This window comes from Mytilus edulis, chromosome 3, assembly GCF_963676685.1.
Source record: "Mytilus edulis chromosome 3, xbMytEdul2.2, whole genome shotgun sequence".
In the NCBI taxonomy this organism is placed as follows: Eukaryota; Metazoa; Mollusca; class Bivalvia; order Mytilida; family Mytilidae; genus Mytilus; species Mytilus edulis.
The window spans coordinates 55,723,416-55,748,447 of record NC_092346.1 but is presented as its reverse complement, the minus strand read 5'-3'; the positions used below and the strand labels follow the sequence as shown (position 1 = coordinate 55,748,447).

The 25,032-nt window shown below is 31.6% G+C and overlaps 1 protein-coding gene across 4 annotated transcripts; it reads right to left on the bottom strand.

Moving 5' to 3' along the window:
* Positions 1 to 350: 350 nt before the first annotated feature.
* On the bottom strand, positions 351 to 24,826 carry LOC139514362 (uncharacterized). 4 transcript variants are annotated; one of them, XM_071303481.1, is made up of 8 exons: positions 24,640 to 24,826; positions 21,274 to 22,693; positions 20,421 to 20,459; positions 19,575 to 19,622; positions 15,677 to 15,718; positions 4,462 to 4,653; positions 2,198 to 3,472; positions 351 to 1,877 (listed from the first exon to the last, which is right to left on the bottom strand). In XM_071303481.1, the coding sequence occupies exons 2-8, from the start codon at positions 22,685 to 22,687 to the stop codon at positions 1,408 to 1,410; spliced, it is 3,480 nt and encodes a 1,159-aa protein (XP_071159582.1). In that variant the 5' UTR covers positions 22,688 to 22,693; positions 24,640 to 24,826; the 3' UTR covers positions 351 to 1,407. The 4 variants fall into 4 exon arrangements, with proteins under 4 accessions (XP_071159582.1, XP_071159580.1, XP_071159581.1 ...); XM_071303479.1 differs by having other exon boundaries at positions 19,554 to 19,622; positions 24,640 to 24,766; XM_071303480.1 differs by lacking the exon at positions 24,640 to 24,826 and adding an exon at positions 24,003 to 24,085 and having other exon boundaries at positions 19,554 to 19,622; positions 21,274 to 23,964.
* Between the last annotated feature and the right edge of the window lie 206 nt (positions 24,827 to 25,032).

Here is a 25,032-nt window from a genome sequence, read left to right as displayed (position 1 = left end):
TTTTTTTATCATCATGGTTGATACCAACTTTAAGACGCCTCAAGAAATGTTTTCTTTTGTTGTTAGTTTGGTGTTAAAAAAAAAGTAAAACTCCGAAGTAAATTCTTAAGCAAATGGCAAATCAAATCACAAACACTTTAAACGAATGGATAACAACTGTCATATGCCTGACTTGGCATGTTCTTATGAAGAAAATGGTGGATTGAATCTGGTTTTATAGCTAGCCTTACCTCTCACTTGTATGACAGTCGCATCAAATTCAAAAAGCTCAAACACATCAAACGAATAGATAACAACTGTCATATTCCTGACTTGGTACATGCATCTTATTATGAAGAAAAGAACGGAAACATATTTGAAATAACTTTATTTGTTATAAAATACTGAAGAAGACATGCATATTATATGTATACCGATAATTTTGTATTGAGTTTTTATCCACAAAGAAATGAAATAAAATGTAAATATTTGTACACACGACACGTGGTACTTGAATAAACTTCATTAGGTATGACCGAGACCAAGGTAGGCCAAACATATAGATATCGCTAGTACAGTAAACACAGTGAGACTAAAATAAAAGATCAGCCGATAGCTTAAAAACAGTTCCGCCTTAAAGAAATGTATCATTTAAATCGCACCAGTTCCAGCGCCTTAAAAGACATTGATCTTTATTTTTTTGTCAATATATTTTGGTAGACAACAAAAGCTAAACGATTATTACATTGTATTTGGCATTATTCATTAGTGCATTGCAATAACTAAAAATCTAAATTAATTCATACATTTCAGGACTAATGTGGTCATATATCTACAAATAAGTTTAAATTATTATTAATATTTGGAGATGATTAAGCATATGTCGTCGCCAAAAGTATCAACCAATGGCAATTTGTGTATTTTTTTTTGTATTTTGTAATGAAGACAAACAGGGTGATGATTTTTTGTAATATATGTTATGCAACTTGTTCATTGTGTATTTTGTTGGGCAACAAAGCTTAAAATTTTTGCAGTCACCTGAAAACCTCTAAAATAAACGGCTGTAATATTGTATATGGTATTATTGGGTAAGTCCATTTATCTCATTTAAAACACTTACTTAATTCATATTTCGACTTTATAGTGCATACATGTAAATGTAATAGCCAAACACTTGTGATTAATGTCGTGCGTTTTGGTCTTACATGTATTTGTATATTTCCTGTGCAACAAAAGCCTTGAATACTATTTTAAGATTAATGGCTGTAAGTTTAAATGCGACATTATTAATAAGCGCATTGATTAAAACAAAAAGCTTATTTCATTCCAAATTCTTTGGGACCTTTTGAGCAATATATATACAAATTAGGACTATAATGAATATTATTAGGTTATTTAGCTACTGCCAATTCCAAGATGATCTACGAATTAAATTTGTTGTTTATCTCTATTGTATATCAATGCATATTTATAAGCCTTTAATTTTTTCACAAAGTTGTCAACTGCACTTGGGTTCTTATCACACAGATAAATCTTTCGGATGCTTGTTTTACTTCCAGGCCGTTTCAGATACTCATTTAAAGCCTCCACAATCCAATCAGTAGATTTGTTCACCGGGTATTCATTATTTCCACAACATAAAGCTGGCATGGCAATACTCTTACTTTTCTTTTCTTCTGCTTTTTCTAGAGATGAAGTAATCAGCTTGATGAAATTATTCTTCCCATCAATCTCACTAGATTCTTTGACATTTTCCCATTTTTCACCAGGTATGTGAACAACCCATCTAAAGTTGGTAAGTTTCCCAGATGAACTACAAAATACCTCGTCCTTATTCAATTCCTTTATTTGTTTTGATTGGAGGTAGGTGTGACATTCCAACTGTATTTGGTCACCACCTGTCAAGAAGATTAAAAACAATACCTTTATATTAAACAATTTAAATTTGAATTGGGTTATGTTTTATTTAAATCAGTTCCATATCTAGCATTTTTAAAAAGCATAATATTTTATTGAAATTTAACCTAAAATTTCTAGATTTTGGAAATAATTTAAATGTTTTAGCTATTTACACTCATTCAAAATGCTGTAACGTTCGTAAACGGAATAATGTATCGACACAGGATGAAATGTTAACCTGATAAATGTTACTTTTTTTGTTTATATTGATATCAAACCAACTGTTTACCTGACATATAAATAATTTTCAAATAAATACCTTTTTGAACAAGGTCATGGCCTACACCAATACCAAGCTTCAAATGTTTGTCAGAGCTGCAAACAATTACATCTGCATCAAGATCTGTAATATCACCGAGCAATGTTGTTATAGATTGGCCTGTCTCAGTACAGAAATGGGCTGTACAACGGACACTTCCATGGGGATATCGGACAAAAAAATTGATATGATCTTTGATAGCCTCTACAGTTGACTGTGGTATTGCGTAAATTATAATTTTACTGTCAGATCTTCGAACTTCTACTGTGTCGCCTTTCTTTTTTCTGACTTCTTGCAACTCTTTGTCGAGAAGTCCAGGTGGCGTTTCTTTACCAACGTTAACTTCTGCTATTGTTTTTTTCACAACGTTGACTGCTTTTTCACCTTCTGTTCTAGATAATGCGTAAATGATAATTTTGTTATCTTTTTCAAATTCAACTGCACATGTTACACCTTTATCTTTGAATTCTTTCTCTAATTCTTTCTGAACTGATTTTCTTTTGAAGAATTGATATCTTTCGTTTGCAATATCTTGGATAATGAGAGTTACTTTTGTTTTTAGTGTATCAGAAACTCTATGCTTTGCTGATGCTACAATGGCTGCAGTTCCTGAATATTCAATATTACTGTTTGCTAAATCTGGAACAATGTTTATGGATTTGTGTTCGTTTCTTATACTTTCCATTTCTTTTCCCGCTACTAACAAACGTATTTCGTGATTTTCTAATCTTGCCCTGACTCTCACGGAGTCTGTCAGGAGGTTGATGTGATTAACCACAGATTTAAAGGGAATCTGGTAGCCAACTACAACTATGCTAAATCTGTTTTCATTGGTTGCTATCATAACTCTTTCCTTATCCTTGACATCGACTGGATGAACGCTTTTCTTGATTAAGTCCCATTCGTTTTGATCTATTTTGTATTCTTTAACTTGTAATGTTTCAAAGAACTGTAACACCTCTCTTTCAATATGTATACCCCATACCCTGGATTTCTTCTGAACATCTATCATATCTGAAGTAAGGTTTGAAGCTATGTGAAGAGAACGCTTATCTGGTTTCACAGAAGACCAGTCTATTTTAGCTGAAAATATGCTTAAGCGAGTTTGTAGAACATCTTTGCTAATATTTGAAGCTGTAATGAAAGCTAATTTGTGTTCATCTAAGTTAGAAATCACTTTGACCTCTGGGACATTTTGTCTTTTTTTACCATAAGCTTTTACATTTATGTCGTGGTCCTTCAGCTTATGTCGTCTGATGCAAACATCATTAACAGCTGTAACAAATATATAAAAACATAACTTAATGTGTTTAATTATTCGTTTAGGAAAAATTTATTTGTATCGTTCACTATTTCATTTTGGTCGAAAGACGTTCATTTTCATTGTGAACAATAATATAACCAATAGAAATGTATCGGTTAAATTTATCTAATATTATGGTGAAATATTATTACGACAACCATATCATAAACTATTTTTTGGGTTTATTGTTTTTAAATAAATAGCTATGAAAGTTCAATTTACAAGAATGTGCACGAGTCTATAATTTTGAAGAAATACCTATATTAGCTGAATATTAGAGGCGGAATCTTATCACCTATGCATGCATTCTACTGTGTACTAGTAAACTGCTTTCCAATCAATTTTCATTCATTGTATATGATTTTTAAATTAGTATAGTAATATATATTTTTTAAACCATGGCGTTGTCAATTTATTTTCGATCTATGAGTTTGTATGTCTCTCTGGTATCTGCGCTCCTCGAGCTCTCTTATGAAACTCTGTATTTTATTCCGATAAGTTAAGCGGTTATGGAAACGTGACTTTCCCTCGAAAATGTGCTTAATTATGAATTTGTAACGTATGAAGAGAACTGGCAAAATCAATTATTTACAATTTAGATTAAACATTGCCACACATATAAATTACGCGATGTTTTGTTACTAGTTACTTCTATGCCATTGATATAAAAACATTTTATATCCCATTTATGGGCATTATGTTTTCTGGTCTCTGCGTCCGTCCGTCTGTCCGGCTGTCCCGCTTCAGCTGGTTAAAGTTTTTGGTCAAGGCAGTTATTGATGAAGTTGAAGTCCAATGAACTAGACACTTTGAACACATGCTCCTTATGATATGACCTTCTAGTGGTAATGTTAAATTAGAGTTCTGATCCACTGAACATGGAAAATGATATTGCGATTGGGGCATCCTCGACTATGGACCGATTCTTTTTTTTAAATATATTGAAGTGCCTACAACTTACCTTGAGAGCTTGTAAAAACTACAACACACCATCCTTCATCAATATTGAATTCAATTTTCTTCACTGTACCTCCTCCAGAGAGATCATTGTTACTAAAATAATCTCTTACATCATTTTCTGTGATTTTACTTTCACAGAAACCGTCGATTAAAATACTGCAAGTCTCTCTATCTGTCGTCAATGACACGGCTTCTGTAATAACGAAAACAAAGATTGAATTGTTAAACGGCTCAATATTTTGGAAAATTTAAAATATTAAATTAAGGACTTTTTTCTATTTCAATAATTACATACACTTGTCTATTTCCTGCTTTGTTTGGAGATCCAGTTTTTATGTATGATGATCTATTGTCATTACAAAATAAAAGGTCAAGGAGGTTAATGCGTTTATTTCTTAAGACTCTGGAAATTTAGGGCCTGCCATTTTATAAAGACACTGGTGGTTGCCTCTCTATTGTAAACGTCTCAGCTGAGATTGAATTTCACTTAAACAATCAAGCATATCCTGACAGGAAACAGTATAGCAGAGTTCAGGTTGGATTGTACTACAGTAATATGAAACGTTTACATAAGGAAAGATATAGCCAAAAATTTCTGAGTTATTTCAAGGTTTAGGATAGTCTTCGTTGTAATTGTTTTTTTTTTCTTTTATTCATAATTCATTCATTTGGATTTTTTGTTTTCAAGACAGTTTATTAAAAGATATCTTCTACATTATAGTAATGAATGCTTTTTTCGGATGGATTATTCATGTGTAAAGTCGACCGACTTAATTACGAACTGAATAAAGTTAGAAAGACATTGTTTAATAAAGTGATCAAAAATCCGAATTTACACAACTAAAAACTTAAAATTAAATTTATGACATATAAAATTGAGAATGGAAATGGGGAATGTGTCAAAAAAATAACAACCTGACATCAGAAATTAGATCAACTGATTAAATCAACGTTAACGAAATGAGTTCTTCTGTGTAGGAATTTTAACTTATGACAGGACGTCATAAAACGGTTTCATTTATGTCTATATATATTAACTGAATGTTGATAACAAGGGGGTCAAAAACTAAAACGCTACATCTTCAAACTTTGGCATAATACCAAAATGTAGTTTTATAATATAATGTAGCATATTTACCTGACGAAATCTGGATATAGGTATTTAGTCGGATCTTAACATGTACTTGTGAATTGTGTCGAAATGTTCAGGACTTAATTAAATCTGAATTTGGGTAAGATAATGTAAGCATACGATTTGTATTGAGTCTTACACTTTGAGAAGCAAATAATCTTTAACTACTTTATCAAAATATTGTGTAAAAACGTTAATTATGAGCTATGAAAGTCAAGTGGCTCGAGCATTTTTCTGAGTAAGTTTAAAAAAATTTCAAAGAAATAGTTTTACAGTGGGTTAGCTTTCATTAGTCTTCACTATCCTATAGATTAACACCTTTTGGTTATATTTATAATTTATAATCTTTATTGAAGGTGGAGCACGAATGCACAGTTTATTAATTATATTGATGTGCCATGTGTCTGCAAGAGTGACATTCCTTTGTATTATGTGCCGATTCGAAAAAAGTTATACGAATATTGTCTCCCTTTCATTTTTCAGGTTCATTATTTTATAATTAAGTATAGGTTTCTGATTTAATTTTGAATAATTACAAAATGTATCAATTCAATATATTTCAGTTTTTGTAATTGGTGCATCAAAGACATTGATGTACGAATATAATTTCATAAATTTGAAACGTTTAAAATGATAACTTACCAATATAAAGAACAGTTCATATTTTTTGAAAAAAAGACTATAAATGAAATCCGAATCATGTATCTCCCCTTCATGAAATATTGATTGTGAGATTATGTAATATTGCTAAAGATAAAAAAATAAATATCTAATATTAATCATAGAGATGGACTAGCAAGCAATTTTTAATTGTAGCTTATTTAACGTTAAAGCAATTTGCCACTATAAACGAATGTTACTTGATACAAATATAAGGACTTTGAAAGCTAAATATACAAATTTTATTAGATATTTATGAATTTGTATAACAGTAGATTAACATGCTATATAATGCTATGTCTTTAAAAAATGCTGAGTGTAAAGAATCATACAGGGGAAAATATATTTTGTGTGAATAGAAAGAAAAACAACCGACAAAATTTAATAAAGCAATTACGAAATTAGATAATCTGAGTTATTTCCCCTTATGTTGGTAGTTGAAAAAGAATTACCTACTGTAAATTCAGTTATTGCGTGCATTTATTATTGCAATTTTTGAAAAATGGATAAAAATGCATGATGTATCTTTGCGATGTTAGGAAAATGAGAAAAAAAGATATATGTATCAAATATCTATACAATTATTGGTCGATGTCTGGAAAATATAAACTTTTTTGTATGAGGCTGAGAAACTGGTGAAGAGCCTTCCTCAGTTTTGCGCCGAGAACAAATTTTTTTTTATTTTTATGACATTGACCAAATATTGTTTTTAGACTGCAACTTAAATTAATAAAATGATAGCTTTTTTAATCGTAAAACAAATGTCAAACTTATTTTCACCCCTTAATGGACCTCTGATTGTGGAGAAAGTGTTCCATGATGAAATTAACATTATACAAAATATAGCTATGATACTATATTTAGGAAATAAACACAACTAGTTGCAGTATAAATAGACAATAACTGTTTAGTGTCTTTAAATATCAGCTGTATTTGTACGAGGCTAGGAAACAAGGTGTATGCGAGCTTTTAGCGAGCTACTACACCTGTTTCGAGCCGAGTACAAATACAGCTGATATTTAAAGACACTAAACAGTTATTGTCTTTATCCTGCAATTAATTCTGTATATTGTTTGTGGTTTTTGAAAGACACAAAAACTAACATATTTAGCATTTATTTTCGATTTGTAATCCCTTGAGGCCCGCGTAGTAATATCAAAATCACACATTACGCTGAAGACGGGTTCGCAAAAAAGAATCTCGAATGGTCAACAATAATACATCGCTCAAGGTGAATAATTATCTATTTTAACATAACAACTAATTTCAACAGTAAAAACAAATAACAAAACATTGTCAAATTTGAAACAGAAGTGTACGAGTTGGACTTCCGGTTTTGGATTTGGATGACGAAGACGCGCCTTCTAAACCAGAGGAAAATCTGATAAGTTTGTGTTGTATAACTAGCCATCCGTTGATGGTTAGTCAATATTATTCCTTATATTGTTTAAGTAGAACTATTTGAGGCCATATTTTGTGCTTTTTTGACACTTATTAAGACTTTCTCACCTCCCTTCACCATGTCTGGTGGAAGGGGGGATGGTCGTTCCATTAAAGAGAAAACTGTATTAGTGGATGTAGGTGATAACCGGAATATAAAAGCTGCCGATGTCATCGCTAATGTGGAAAAAGAAGTTGGTGAGGGAACTGTCCTTGCATGTGTTCCAAAAAGCGGTAATAGTTATGAGCTGACGTTGACTGATAAAGATGCTTTGGATTTGATTGTAGACACAGGTTTCAAGGTGAATGACTCAAATTTTATACCCAGAGCTATTTTTTCGCGTGATAAAGTTGTCAGTTTTTTCAACGTGTCACATTATGTGCCTGATACAGAAATACGTGAGAAATTACTGGAGTTTGGTGTTATACTTAAGTCGCCTATTAAGCGGAAAATGCACCCTGGTACGGACGTCGCAAATGGTACGAGGTATGTAGTAGTTCGATTTCCCCCTGAACGACAAAGTCTACCATATACTTTGAAACTTTCAACTGGCGTGAGTTCTTTCGAATATATAAGAGTAGTTCACGACGAACAGAAGAGAGTATGTACCCAGTGTTTTGAGACAAGTCATGTTTATGCAAACTGTCCTGATAACATTTGCTACAAGTGTAAACGCTTCGGACATCTAGCAAGAGCTTGTGAAACTCCGCCGTGTGAAACATGTCATAAAGTGTTATCATACTGTCGGTGTGAGCCGGTATGGAACAGGGGTGAAAATGAAAATGAAACAACTAATAATGACACAGAAAACGATATCAATGCTAACAACTCGAGAAACGAAACAAATTCCGACATTCCTGAACGTGAAACAAACACTGAACAACAAGAATATGATGGTATGAAAGAGAATGAAGCTGGAGACGAACACACGGATGGAGCTAATGGTGATGTTGATAACATGGAGCAGAGTGATGATGACGATGATAACACGGCGAAAAGTGACGGTGAAGACGATGATGATACCATGGAGGAAAGTAATGCTGACGACGATGCCAAAGATGAACAATTTGTTGAAAACGCTAAAAAAGACAATGATGTAACAGTTTCCGATGAAAAACAAATGTCTGGTGTTGATAATGATGAACTAGATTTGATGACTGATGATGAACATTCAAACAAACAAGAGACAGTAAATGTTGATAATAAAATGCATAAAAAAGGGGGGTCTAGCCCATCAAAATTAGAACCACAGCCAGTTCCTCGTGGGCCTAATTTGACCGATACTGCTGGTAAAAAAACAAAAGTAAATGTATCTAAGGAAGCTGATATTGAAATGACCGACGAGGAATTGGCTGCGAATATGAGTAAAGTTAGGAGGAAACGTTTAGTTTCATCTCCGAAAGTTACTTCAGATGAGCTTAAAAAATTAAGGAGGGAACCCAAGAGTAAAAAATCAAATTCAAGTTCATAGGTATAAAATTACTTTCTTTCTTACTTTTTGTACTGATGGTTAATATTGTATCTATTAATGCTAATGGTTTGAGGGATCAGTCAAAATTCCAAAAGTTTTGTTTTTTTTGTTCGGAAAATTATTATGATGTTGTAGCTATCCAAGAAACTTTTTGGTCAGATGATTTAGTTACTAGTTTTGCTAAGTTTTGGAACGGTAAAATATTTTACTCGTGTGCTGAAACACATAGACAAGGTGTTGCTTTCTTGATAAGTAAAAAGGTTGAACAAGAAGTAAATTATATACAAAGTTTTGACGGTAGATGTGTACATATTCAATTACAACAAGATGACAAATTAATAAATATTGTTAATTGTTACGCACCTAATTCTGTTCTTGAAAGAACTACTTTTTTCGAAAATTTGAGCGGAAAATTGATAAATACAGAAAATATTATTTTGTTGGGTGATATGAACACATCTATGTCAAAACTTGACAGGTGCGGAAAAACACAACACACAGAAGACAAATCATACAAAACAATAAATCAGTTGTGCGAAAATTTTAATATTTATGATATATGGCGAGCAAGAAATCCAACATCACGAATATTCTCTTGGCGTCGAGTTGTACAAAATAATTTAATCCAGAGTAGATTGGATTTTATATTTATTCCAAAGTCCTTTTCTGTATTTGTGAAGAACGTTTATTATAAACATAATGCGTTCAGCGATCATTCTTTTGTAAATCTGAATATAGATTTTAGTGAAATTGAAAGAGGCCCGGGCTTATGGATATTCAACAACAAATTGTTAGATGACGAAGAGTTTGTAAACAAAATAAATAAATTAATTGAAACCGAAAAACAATGTCCTCTTTATGACGACGAACCTTTGGTTTGGTATGATAATTTAAAATATAAAATAAAGCAACTAGCAAAAGTTATTGCGCAAGATAAATCCCGTGCCGAAAAATCGGAATATTTTAAAATTCAAAGAGAATTTGAAAAAATTTCATTAGCTGTAGCTAATAATGAAATTGTTGACCTAAATAAATTTGAGGAAGTTAAATTGAAATTAAAATGTCACGAAGAAAACATTTGTAAAGGCGCAATTTTGCGTTCTAAAGCCCATTGGGCAATAGATGGTGACAAAAATTCTAAATATTTTTTACAACTTGAAAAATATAAACAAAACTGTAATGTTATAAAAGAATTAAAAAATAGTGATAATAATATAGTCACATCTACGGAGGCAATTCTTGATGAAGTTCATAAATTTTATAAAGATTTATATTCTTGTACATCAATAAACAAAGATAAAGCAAATGAAATTTTAAATTTTATTTCGGAAAAAGTTTCTGAAGATGATATGGAAAATTTAGAAGCGGAATTTAGTTTAGATGACATAAAAACCGCTTTATTTAGTATGTCTAAAAATAAATCCCCGGGTCCCGATGGACTAACTGTGGAATTCTTTTGTCATTTCTTCCATTCGTTCGGAGAAATATTTTTGAAAATTTTTAAAGCCATTGAAGAAGAAAAACTTATGACAAGATCTATGAGACATGGCATAATTACTTTGGTCTATAAAAATAAAGGAGACAAAAATATGTTAAAAAACTTTAGACCCATTTCATTGTTATGTGTGGATTATAAAATAATGGCTAGAATAATGTCTAACAGACTAAAATTTGTTTTGCCGAAATTGATTTCTATTTATCAAACGTGTTGTATCCCTGGACGAGATATTGCAGATACAACTGCAAGTATTAGAGATTTAATTGAAATCATTGAAAACGATGATTTAGAAGCTTTTCTTATAAAAGTTGACCAGGAAAAGGCTTTTGACAAAGTTGATCATGATTATTTATATTTAGTTTTAGAAAAATTTGGCTTTGGTCCTAAATTTATTCAGTGGATAAAAATATTTTATAAAAATGTAAACAGTAGCGTAAAATGTAATGGCTTTTTAACAAAATATGTCAAACTAAATAATTCAATAAAACAAGGATGTCCCGTGTCTGCTCTTCTTTACGTTCTAGTTGCGGAACCATTAGGGCAGGCAATAATAAAGAATAAAAATATTAAAGGTGTTGTTATTCCTAATTCAAATAAAGAGGCAAAAATTTTTCAACATGCAGATGATACTAATATTTTTACTGCCGACAAAAATTCTATAAAAGAAACATTTAAAATTTTGAATTTATATAGTGAGGCATCAGGTGCTAAAATTAATAAACAAAAATCTGAAATTTTATGCTTAGGTTCTGGTAGCATAAATGATCAAGAACTAAATACATTGCAAATTCAGCGTTGTGAAACTGTAACTAAAGTTCTAGGAATTTATGTTGGTAAAGATAAACAGTTATGTGAATTATTGAATTGGAAAGATAAAATTAAAAAAATAAAAACAATTTTATTTTTTTGGAATAAAAGAGATCTAACACTACCTGGTAGAGCAGTTGTTCTTACTTCGCTTATAATGTCTAGATTTTATTATACTTTAACAGTATGTCCGTTACCAGAGAACATAAAAAACGAAATTCGATTAATAGTTTTAAAATTTCTTTGGCAACATAAGTCCCATTTGGTAAAGTATCAAACAATAATTGGCGAAAAATTAGTAGGAGGTTTAAAGATTCCAGATATTTTTCTAAAAATGCAAGCTTTTAGATTAAAATTCCTTAGAAAATATCTTGACCCGAATTGTCAATCAATTTGGAAAAGTGCGCTTGATTATTTCATTACTAAAGTTGAAAATATGGATTTAAAACAAAACATTGTGTTTACGTATTTGAATTCCAAGCATTTGAAACACTTACCGCTTTATTATCAAGAAATGTTTAATGCCTATTATAGAATAAAATCCAAGATAGAATTTGAAATTGAAATTCAACATGTGTACAATAATCCTATTTTTTGTAATCCAAATATAAAGCTAAACGGCAAAATGCTTCTTTTCGAAAAATTCATTCACTCAGGTTTGATCCAGATAAAAGACTTGTGTTATGAAGTAATTCCCGGATTTTTTACTTCCGGTTCGATAGTAGAAATAATTCAACAAAATTTTCCTGACGAAAAACCACATGAAATAAAAGCTGCATACGACAAGATTTTAAGATGTATTCCTGAAATGTGGAAAATTTTACTGAAATCCATAAACCCGTTAAATACCGAGAGTATTCCGAAGTTACTTATTTGTTTAGAAAACGGCAGAGAAGTTCCGTTTTTAGGGGCAGTTACAAAATTATTTTACAAACTCTTACTGTCAGAAATGTTTGAAACGCCCACAGCTGAAAAGCATTGGGAGGAGAATTATCCGTCGATCAATTTTACTAAATTATATTCAGTAGCCAATCAGAATGGTCTACCTCCTGACTGTCATTGTCTGAACTTTAGGTTGGTTCACAGGGCTATTTTTACCTTAGAAAAGTTGTTTAAATTTGGTCAAGTGGTCAGCAAGACATGCAAAGCGTGCGGCCTATATACAGAAAACTTGTTCCACCTGTTCGCCTTATGTCCGAAGTTGACCCCGATACATAACTTTCTGAAAGATATGTTACATAACATTTTTATTGATTACCCCCCTGATATTGTGAATTTGATAAATTATGAGGAACTGATGATATTTGGATACCTTGGTAGTTCAAAGATTGTGAACACATATTTTTTGAACTTTTTTCTGAGTATAGCAAGATTATGCATCTTTAAAACACGCAATCTTAAAGTGTTTCATGACAAAGAAATAGACACAGTGAGACTATTCAAATTTACAATTAGAAAATACATAGAATATGCATACACTTATTACAAAATAAAACATCAACAACAGATCTTCGATAAATATTTTCTACGCAATAATTCCTTACTACGCATTGAAGACGAGAAAATAATTTTATTTTTTTAAACACATGAAATCTATATCAAACTGATTACAATTGTTAACTAGCAGTTTTTGAACATTTCATTTAGAACCGTTAAGAGAACATTATAATTTTGGAAAAACAAGGAAAAAAGGAAAATTGTCCGAAAAATCACTGTCAAATAGGTGTGTTTGACTTTTGAGAAAATATTAGAGTTATCTCTCTTTGGGTATACGTTGAATTAATTGCCATTGTTTTACAAACACTTGTCTTTTAAAAAATATATCTAGATGGAAATCATTACTAACAAAAAGGTTAATACTAACAACTCTGTACATACCAAAGATGGCACCAAAGAGGTTTGTCTCTTGGTGTTTTTATGTAAATAGTAAATAAATAATTTTAATGATAAAAAAAAAATTGATTGTGAGATTATGTAATATTGCTAAAGATAAAAAAATAAATATCTAATATTAATCATAGAGATGGACTAGCAAGCAATTTTTAATTGTAGCTTATTTAACGTTAAAGCAATTTGCCACTATAAACGAATGTTACTTGATACAAATATAAGGACTTTGAAAGCTAAATATACAAATTTTATTAGATATTTATGAATTTGTATAACAGTAGATTAACATGCTATATAATGCTATGTCTTTAAAAAATGCTGAGTGTAAAGAATCATACAGGGGAAAATATATTTTGTGTGAATAGAAAGAAAAACAACCGACAAAATTTAATAAAGCAATTACGAAATTAGATAATCTGAGTTATTTCCCCTTATGTTGGTAGTTGAAAAAGAATTACCTACTGTAAATTCAGTTATTGCGTGCATTTATTATTGCAATTTTTGAAAAATGGATAAAAATGCATGATGTATCTTTGCGATGTTAGGAAAATGAGAAAAAAAGATATATGTATCAAATATCTATACAATTATTGGTCGATGTCTGGAAAATATAAACTTTTTTGTATGAGGCTGAGAAACTGGTGAAGAGCCTTCCTCAGTTTTGCGCCGAGAACAAAATTTTTTTTATTTTTATGACATTGACCAAATATTGTTTTTAGACTGCAACTTAAATTAATAAAATGATAGCTTTTTTAATCGTAAAACAAATGTCAAACTTATTTTCACCCCTTAATGGACCTCTGATTGTGGAGAAAGTGTTCCATGATGAAATTAACATTATACAAAATATAGCTATGATACTATATTTAGGAAATAAACACAACTAGTTGCAGTATAAATAGACAATAACTGTTTAGTGTCTTTAAATATCAGCTGTATTTGTACGAGGCTAGGAAACAAGGTGTATGCGAGCTTTTAGCGAGCTACTACACCTGTTTCGAGCCGAGTACAAATACAGCTGATATTTAAAGACACTAAACAGTTATTGTCTTTATCCTGCAATTAATTCTGTATATTGTTTGTGTTTTGAAAGACACAAAAACTAACATATTTAGCATTTATTTTCGATTTGTAATCCCTTGAGGCCCGCGTAGTAATATCAAAATCACACATTACGCTGAAGACGGGTTCGCAAAAAAGAATCTCGAATGGTCAACAATAATACATCGCTCAAGGTGAATAATTATCTATTTTAACATAACAACTAATTTCAACAGTAAAAACAAATAACAAAACATTGTCAAATTTGAAACAGAAGTGTACGAGTTGTTCTACGCTTCAGACTTGACATTCACTAAACATGCATGCTGAAATTGACATGGTTGATTTTGTAACACAATCATACACATTCAAGTTTTGAAATCGACAATTGTCATCGTCATTGGAATGCAACTGGAATACACATTCTGAGGTCACACAGGTTCAAACAATACTCAGTCCGGCAGTGGGCGGAGCTTTAAAGCGATATCTGTATAGTATACAGATACAGCATAGCGATATCTGTAGGGCTGTATCTGTATAGTAGGACACCCAATTGCAGGATAAAAGAATGCAATGGTATGGTTATTCATATTAAATTCCTGCTACAAATTTTTGAGTTATTCGAAAAACTAAGGATTTGCTTATCCCAGGAATAGATTACCTTAGCCGTATTTGGCAAAACTTTCTTGGAATTTTGGATCCTCAATGCTCTTTAACTTTGTACTTTGGCTTAACAACTGTTTTGATCTGAGCGTCACTGATGAATCTTATGTAGACGAAACGGTAGTCTGTCGTATTAAATTATAATCCTGGTATTATTATTATTGTGATACTCACTCAGTAGCAATATTCGAATTAAACCTCGCAATAATTTCTGAATATACAGTATACGATTCATAACAGATTTAGACCAATTGTGGTCTGCTATTTTGCAATCCAATAGCGATAAAGACACTAGATATACCATTACATCAAGTCTATGATAGAACCGTGCTACTTTGAAATTAAAGGAATATCAGAAATTAAATAATTTCAATCTTTTGAAGATACAAAGTCTGCTCTGCAAATAAACGAACAAGTCGATATATTTCTTTTTTGAAATAATGTCAATTATCAGATAAAGAAAAACTCAAACGCCACTAGACATATCAAATATTAAAAGATTCATATCAAAATAAACTCACCATAGATACCAGGATTAAATATGGTGTGTCTATAATCAAAAATATATAGTCAATTAATATGTAAAAATTCTAACAGAAACAACCATACTCACCATTTTCGTGATTGATATCATCAGCTTTATCTGGACTGAAATCTAGAAAAATAAGACAAAAATAATTATGTAATCGGTTTGTTTGTTTCAATAACCAAAACATACAGTACATCTTTTTGATTGAGTTAAGCCCGTCAATTGATATTTTATAGTGTGTCTCTCTATATTGTTATGCTACATTAATGTTTCATGTTAGGCCACACCAATTTGATTCCTTGTTCGACGGACCCGCCCGCACCTATTTTTTTCAAAACAGAATATTTTTATTTTTTTTATATTCCCGTTTCCCGCATCCGGAAATGTAATCATGTCCATTTCCCGCACCGTTTTTTGTTGTTGTAAATATTATAAAAAGATATCAACATTTGTTTTTAAAATCACAGTCTAACCTGTATATAACGATTTTAAACATAAAAGCATCCCACCACGCTGTGTAAATATCTGTGAGAATATTTGTTCTAGCATGAAACCTATTTATCAAAAGTGAGAGTGCTCCGATGTAAATAGCGGGAATACCTGTAAAGAACAAAAAATTGGTTTCTTTCCCCCTTACTTATATTCCCTATCAAAACATGTTCGTTGTTAGAATAAAGTACAAAGAACTTTTGAAGGATTTGCCTTCAACTGCAATTATATTGTATGCTGGCGAAACAAACTATCAATAGCCGCTGCATGTTTATGCACCTGTCCTGATTGATTCAGGGGTCTGTCGTTCAGCAGTTATCATTTGTTGATGTGGTTCATTGGTATTTTCCGGTTCGGATATATAAATTAGATCGTTGGTTTTCCTGTTCGAATTGTGTACGCTAATAATTTTGGGGTCCTTTTTAGTTTGCTGTTTCGTCTGTATCAAAGCCCTGTGTAAAAGGCCGTACTTTGACCTGTGTTTGTTATTATCAGGTTGAGAACAACCCTCCCTCAGACAAGGGGTCATTTTACTGATGTAAAAAAGAAAATAGAAATATCAAGGATTTGTATAGTTCTTCTGTACGAAACCTTTGAAAACTTATAATTTTGTACTCAAAAAGAGGAAAGTTACATCATATGTTAAACAACTTTTTCTAAAAGAGGGGTCCACTTATTTTTAATAATATTAAACAGTTAAAGTAAATGTGTTAACATGGTTAAAGTCCAGGAATATTACAAAAATTCTTGGACATGTTTTGACCATTTTAATACCAGATAGATATATAGTTCTTTGAGAAAATATGAGCCCTTTTGTACAAACAAATATATTATATTTTATATTGATCCCTCTTAAAACATGTAAAAGGGATATTTATAACATTAAGGGGTTGTCCCAAAACTGATTATGACTTGGATTGAGAATTGTCTCATTGTCAGTTACACATACATAGACCAGATTTAATTATTTCTTGGTGAACAGGGAAAAAATACTTCAGAAATTAAAGAAATGTCAAGGTACAAGTGATAAATCAAGTTTTAATATTGTCAAAACCTACTATTTTGTATACAAAAAATTTTTATAATTGCTCGCCTTTACTTTTCAAGCTTCGCCTCAAAAATTTTCAAATTAAATATTTTTTTATTAAAATTTTCAAATCGCTCGCTCGCCCCAAATTTTGGAGTCCAAAAATCCGTAGAACAAGAAATCAAATTGGTGTGGCCTTAGGGTGAAGGATTGCGCCTGTTTAAAAGTTTAAATCCGCTGCATTTGTTTGCACCTGTTCTAAGTCAAGAATTGATTAACAGTAGCACTTTTCACAAAAAATCCTAATTGTAAAATTAATCTTACGATACGAATATCTGGTTGAGTTTGACTGACCCTCTGGTACCTTTCGTCCCCCTTATAAGGAATATTTTAGACTTGGGATACAATTTATACTTAAGATATATTTTGTGAAAAGGGCTAGTGTTGTACAGTGGTTGTCGTTTTTGAAGGTGGTTCATAAGCGTTTCTAGTTTCTCTGTTTTACACACATTAAACCGTTGACTTTCCTGAGTTTGAATTGTTTTACACTGGTCATTTTTGGCTCTTTATAAGTTGCTGAATGGTGTGAACAAAAGCTCCTTGTTGAAGGCCATACTTTTACCTATAATTGTTTACATTTTACACATTGTAACTTTGATGGAGAGTTGTCTCATTGGCATTCGTACCACATGTTCTTATTTCTATTGAAAGTATGCAGTGCTGAAATCTTTCAAAATAAAAATTAACTTGTCTAAGTGGTATTCAATTGTTTCCTGTTAATTCTAATAAAAAAGTACATCCGCTCGACTTTTGTTTTTTGCTTAAGATATTTATAAGTTTACTCCTTATTTCTCATTTTTTAGTTTGGTTGCACTCATTCGTAATAATAAGTTATTTATTCAATCAATACACTACCAAACAATTACAGATATAAAAATCCACACGTTCCTGAATCTAATACAATCTTACACAGTGTGCATGTTGGAAAACTGGCATATTTTTTTTTTTATATGACACATGTTCCGCGAATTAACTATCACATTTCTTCCTGTATATGCTCTGCATGTTTCCGTTTTATCAATACTAGAACACACCCGCGAAATCGCAGGATTTCAGAGCGTGGTTGAAAGTATGGAAAGTGTTTTAGGGAGAATTTTGTAAAAGATTTAATGACTTTCAGGAAATGTATCAAAAGGTACTTGGGGACAGTAAAATTGGTTTTTTTTATCCCTCCTCCTTTATTTCCAAAATACCCATTTTTTTTTTTTTTTTTTTTTATTAATTTCAGTATGAATATACATTTAGTGTATTATGAACATGCAAGTCAGGAGCCTGTAATTCAGTGGTTGTCGTTTGTTTATGTGTAACATATTTGTTTTTCGTTAATTGTTTGTATATAAATTACCTTTCTTGTTTGAATTGTTTTACATTGTCATTTCGTGGCCTTTTATAGCTGACTATACGGTATTGGTTTTGCATATTGTTAAAGGCCGTACAGTGACATATAGTTGCTAATTTCTGTGTCATTTTTGTCTCTTGTGGAGAGCTGCCTCTTTGGCAATCATACCACATCTTCTTTTTTCGTAATCAATGATTTTTTTGTGAAAGATTTAATGACTAGAGAACTCAAGTTCAGAAAAGGATAAGTCATAGGTATTTTGGGACAGGACAATTGTTCTTCTAGCCCGGATCCTCTTTTTCCCCAAAAAGTTCCCCCCTTTTTTCTATTAATTTTAATAACACATGAATAGTTTAAGCGCTTATCTGTATATTTTATACATCCATTACTATAAATAAAGAGTAATTGCTTTTTACTTTCAATTTTCAGTTTACTAATCGATCCACGGCGGTCATTGATATATATTACAGACTCTCTCTATCTAACTCTGTGACTGCCTCGGATAGTAAACTTGATTTTAATGATATCAGATAGAAAATACACTTTATTCTTAGTATATGTATGTTCAAAGTATACAGAAAAACACAAACCGGAAGTCTTATCTGACTTAAAAGATCGTCCAATGAAGGAAATAATATTCGGACGCTTTTTTTCTCGTTTTTCTCCCAAAATAACTCAATCTGAATAATCATATGAAGGGATGACAAATGCGACTATGCATTGTACCTATAGGACACAGAGGCATGATGAATGATTTATTGTGGAAAGAAGAGAAGCGACACACAAAATGAGGTCTTCTCGTTTAATAGTATAGATAGCGGAATAAAACAAACAACTGTCATATAGGTGGACGGTCTAGCTAGGTTTAACCCACCAAATGACTGAATCATGTCAAGAATGTTAAAGTTTTTTTTCACTCGTAACTTATGTTGATAAAGTTTAATTTTGTCAGTTAAGAGGTAGAGGACTTCACCATTTTTGAATTTTTCCTGAAGTTTGGTATTCGTTTTTTATTGAGAAGTGTAAATAAAGCAACAGTAGTGTACCACTATAAAACATTAACAGACCCCATTCTCCTTCAGAATCTGTAAATTCTTTTTCTTCACCGAATAAATCTAAAATAAAATACCGAAAGTGTTGATGTGTGTATACACTTATTCATATACAAACTATATTATATTACAATAAGCATATTCAAATACTTGTTTAGTCATAAAGTATCAGATTAGTCCATTTTATCATCTTATAAATGTTAAAACATTTATAGAAAAGGAAGTGGGGGCGTACTCAGATTTTGAATTTTGAATCAAACATTCTTAACTCAAAAATTCCTTAAACGTGTCACAGAAGCTATGAAAAATATGTACATAAACATTTTGTATTTGGAGAACTAAACTTCAATCTTTTGTTGAGTCCTCAGATAACCATTTTGACAGTTTACGCATTTTGCGTTGAACTTTACTCCAATAAATCCTGACTCAATCTTCATACTTTCTATTTTAACAACATTTTTGAGACAAAGGCATATCATTTAAAAATGAAGTATCGAAAAACAAAACACCAAAGGTAATCTCATTTTTATTTTCATTTTTATTTTAGTCAATGATATTGTTATCTCATTTGAGGGGATGGAGGCGATAATTATAAAATGACCAATGATAATCTGTTTATCGCTATTTTACCTATGAAGACGTTGTCAATTTTATGTCAATTTCATTTGCAAGTCAACGTGCCTCCTTAGTTTCTAGCGATAATTTTCCATCTCAAGCGAGTAGCATGATATGAAAAATTATCACAAAAAAGATCAAAGGAAAAGTGCACAAAATAGCGACAATGATGCACATCAGCCAGTGTAGACTCTTTTACACTTCAAATAAAAATAAACAAGCGTGTTGATTAATTGTAATGCTTACCATTTTCTTCTACATTATCTGTCTCTTCTTCTGGATTACCTATGAAAATACATTAATGAATATCTATATATAAAGTTAAAATCAAAAGCAAAATAAGGATGTTTAATTTGATGTAGGCCTTTCTGTGCTTCTTTGTTACATTTGTTTTTTTATTTTGATTAAGATGAAAGCACAATGTTCACATATGTACCCCTATGTTTGACATTTTTAACCTATTGTGTCTGTTTGTTTTGTTCACGCATCGTTGTCAATATAACGAAACATGATGCGACGGTCATACAAGTTAGAGGTGTAGCTACATATAAAACCAGATTTCCACCATTTTCTACAAAAGGAAATGCCTGTACCAAGTCAGGAATAAAACAGCTGTTATCTATTCGTTTGTAAAGTTTGAGCTTTTAATTCTGGCATTTGATTCTTAACTTTCCTTTTTCAATTTTCCTTGGCGTTAAATGTTTTTGTGATTTTACTTTATACTTGTTTCTGTAAACCAAAAATTATCATAAAAATCGTTTAATTGTGAACAAATGTTTTATTGACATGATAATATTTGTTTTGACCTTGGAGTACAGATATTGCAAGAGACTAATCTTTTTGGTTTAATCATCATTTTTTTAATATACCATGGCATCCATATTGGCTTCTTGTGAACTGCAAGTGAAATGTCTGTGATAGAGAAATTGTAAAAACGTTAATATTTTTTATTGAGCGAACAGATTGTTGTTAAAGACATGAATTGCACGGGAACATATGAACAAGAAATATTCTTATTATTATAAATTTGTATTTAGTTTTTTTTATCAATCAATTCATTCTTTTTTTTACGAATCATTTACACTAATTATAATTATACCTGTTACACAGTTCAATGACTCAATCTTCACTTCTTCTGTGAATTGTTTCTTATTCAGCAGAATTTGAATATAAACATTCGAATCTTTGATGTTCTGTAAAGATTTAAATCTGCCATTACCCATACTGGTAAATCGTAATTGTGTTACATCACCAGAGGATTCGTCCTTAAGAACAGCAGACACCCGTAAAGAAGAATCATTTATGGTATTCTCCTTGAAATCCTTCAAAGTTACTTGAAGAGTTTTATTCCCTCTCGTATTTACTATTATCATTTCTGTCCTTGGTGGATATGCATTTGTAGCTGAAATTGCCGCATGGTTTTCAATAATTTTCTGTAGATTTTTTCCGTTCAGTATGCGTGAGTCATCTCCTGTGGTTACGTTTGAAAAACCGATTTGGCTACCAACTCTAGGAGCTTCGTCGTACTTTTCTTGTATCAAATCTTCAAATCTTTGGTTTATAACTGGAACGAGGTTCAGGAATCCTGCTGAATTATTCGAAAGACATGATTGCTCAAGGAAAATGTTTGCATCTGACAATCTATACTTGGACTCTTCTAGTTCCTGTTTCTGTTTCGTCAGAACAATTTCTTTGTTCTGTGAAATCGTGTTAACCGTCTCCAACAGCTCATCTCTTCTTTTCTCTAACAGCTTGATACACTGGTTAAAAAAAGAACTAATTTCAAAATCCGCTGAAATAGTTTGCTTTGTGACATCATAAGCTTCCCCATCTATTCTTTTTTGGAGTCTCGTTATCTGAACTTGCTTTTCATTTAGCTTTTCTCCTTTCTTGAGAAGACTGTCTCTTTCCTCTACAAATTGGTCCTCGATATCTGTTGGTGTATGTTCTGTCTTGTCAGAGTGGTCAACCATCCAGCATGTACCGCACACAACCTTTTTACAACTATCCCCTGTACAGTAGACTTCTAATGGCTTGTTTTTATGTCCTTCTCTACTACATAGCACCTCATGTCGGAAATCCGAAGGATCTTTTATTTCAGTAATGCTTACAACTTTGTGAGTTCTCCATTTTTTATTTTTCTCATGACCTTTATTGCAGCCGCTACATAAAAGGTTTTCACAAACGTAACACCAGAAATCGGCTTTGTTATCACACATATCACACTCTACTTTTGATGACTGGCAGAACTTCTTGTGGAAGGAAACTAGATCTTTTCGGGTGAAATCAACCTGGTAAGTTTCCAATGAATCTCCGGATGTTTTAGAGTTATCATGACATGTTGGGCAAGTAAGGATATTGTTTTTTAAAAGCTTCTCTAAACACGTCGAACAGAAAGTATGCAGGCATGGTAACACCCTTGGTAGATGGTTCTCTTCATCAAACTTTGCTTTACAGTGTAAACATTGAAGGCGTTTTTCTCTTATACTTCCATGAAGACCTCCTTCTGCCATGGTTCACTAAATTAAAGACTATCATTATTTACTGCCTGCATAATGAAACAACTATAATTTCAACAATGTTAAACATCCCCACCGTGTATTGGTACCTCCGAAGCAAAGAAAAAAAAAGTACATACAATCATTTTTATAACAGCGTGGACAAACCACTTCTTGTCGCGCTCAGGTTATCAATTGACTGGGTCATTTTAGGTGAATGTTCGTCTGTAACGCCCACTTGTCATATCGTACGTATCATAGACATTTAAACTGTGGGCTGTCAAAGGTTCTTAGCGCCTAAATCAAATAATACAAAAAACTAGCATAGGACTAAACCTTGTGTGTTGATTTAAATGTTGAATACTGAAACTTTTTTTTTTTTGCTTCTCGTGCATCTGCATGTTCTTTCCTCTATAATTATATTAAAATCCCGATTGAAACGCCTCTGACCGACTGAGTGAGCGTAAAATCACTGTTATCGACAGCCGATAACAAACAAGTTAAGGGTAAATGATTCAGTATTTTTACCAACATACGTATTACGGCTGTCCGCGCTGTTATGAAAATGATTCTATTCTTATCCCCGTACAGAAAACAACAATTCAGTATTGTTGAAGATTAAATGGCATATACCTCTATCCTACGAAAACATCAAATATATAGTTGAAGGATAAACTTATTTGAAAAAAGTAAAATCACAAAAATACTGAACTCCGAAGAAAATTCAAAGCGGAAAGTCCCTCATCTAATGGCAAAATCAAATAATAAAACACATCAAACGAATAGACAACAACTGTCATATTCCTGACTTGGTACAGGCATTTTAAATGTAGAAAATGGTCTCGTTTTTCGCTTAACAGGTACCCTCCTTTCCGATTCAGGTCTAGATACCGCCAAAACATGATCATTCTCAGCCCTAAATAGTAGCTACATTATAAGAATCAATATCACAAAACTTTACACATGCAAGCAAAACGTAGAGTATATTGAAAATATGAAAACATTGATCTTACGTTTTCCCGACGCTTCGTAAGTACGTATGTCCGGTGGTTGATGCTACACAGTATTTAATGTATGATTTTAGTTGTCAAAATAATTGCCGAATTTCCTGTAGTATAAAGTGTTTGTAGATACTAATTATACACGTCATAAAATTTCCCTGTCTAGGCTTTCTTTTTTAAAATATATTCTCTTAGCCTTATCTAATTAATGTGGTACTATTCCATATATACTTTGACAATCTGCTGTTAATATAATTATCAATTTACATGTTAGCTTTTCAAAATCGTGCTCTGATTTTCCTCCGAGTGCAGTATTTTTGTGATTTTACTTTTTTTTTATAGGCCTTTTGAACCTTGTGAATACGAGCGAGAGAAACTATATATAACGTCCGTCGTAAACTTTTATCTATTTGAGAATTCAAAACCCATCGAGAAAAATGTTTATCTTTCTTATCAAACATATTTTTAATCAATTCAAAATGGCCTGTCATTGTTTAAAAATAGAAGTATTCAGTCACGTCTAACTTAACAAGATGTAAGTCTTTAAAATCTTGCATATAAAACCAATGACACAAATTTAACATCAAACATTCAACGATATTGCGACTTGACGGGTTCATATTTTAAAGTACTTTTCCAGACTAGCATCAATCAATTACGCTCAATGCAATATTTACATTTCGAAAATGTTCTGGAATTTAATAAGATGATTATAAGACTTTGAAAAATGATCAAGAAAGTAATAACACAAGATAATATTTCTAAGTTATATTTAAAGTTTAAGTGTCAGACGTCAGCCAGAAAAATCGCGTCAGAAAATAATGAATATTTGACTATTTATAAGAAACGAAACAATTCTGATACCAGATCAACATTTAAATATGAAAAAAAATGAAAAAAAACCTTAATGTAAGATCAAAATTAGTCGATGATTTTTTTTTAATTTCGATTTTAAATATGACTTACCTTTAACCTACGTGTACTCTCACTAAACGAAAATGAGGAAGTAAGATAACTGTTATATTTAAACTCGAACCCATCAAATGTATGTCTGTACGTACTTATTTATAGATTAGGAAATCCAAGAGATTTTCTGAAAGTATGGAGTAAGCGGAATCAATAGTGGGTGACTAGAGCATCATTGCAGAAAGTCGAAAAAAAATATTTAAATTTTAAATAGTAAAACTATACTTGCAGAAGATGATAATTAACAGACAGTTAAAGTAATTTATTGTTTTTGGGACAACACAAAAATAACTAAATATAAATACAATCGTGTAATCTTGAAAAACGCTGGTATTGTATATGCTACCACTGGCGAAACATAGAAACGGAAATAGCCGATCGTTTCGGAAGAAT

Coding starts and splice junctions, on each gene's coding strand:
- LOC139514362 (XM_071303479.1), bottom strand. CDS start 22,687: ATGGCAGAAGGAGGTCTTCATGGAAGTATAAGAGAAAAACGCCTTCAA. Junction 20,460..21,273: donor GTCATTGAACTGTGTAACAG/GTATAATTATAA, acceptor GTATTTTCATAG/GTAATCCAGAAGAAGAGACA. Junction 1,878..2,197: donor CCATGACCTTGTTCAAAAAG/GTATTTATTTGA, acceptor TCTTCTTGACAG/GTGGTGACCAAATACAGTTG.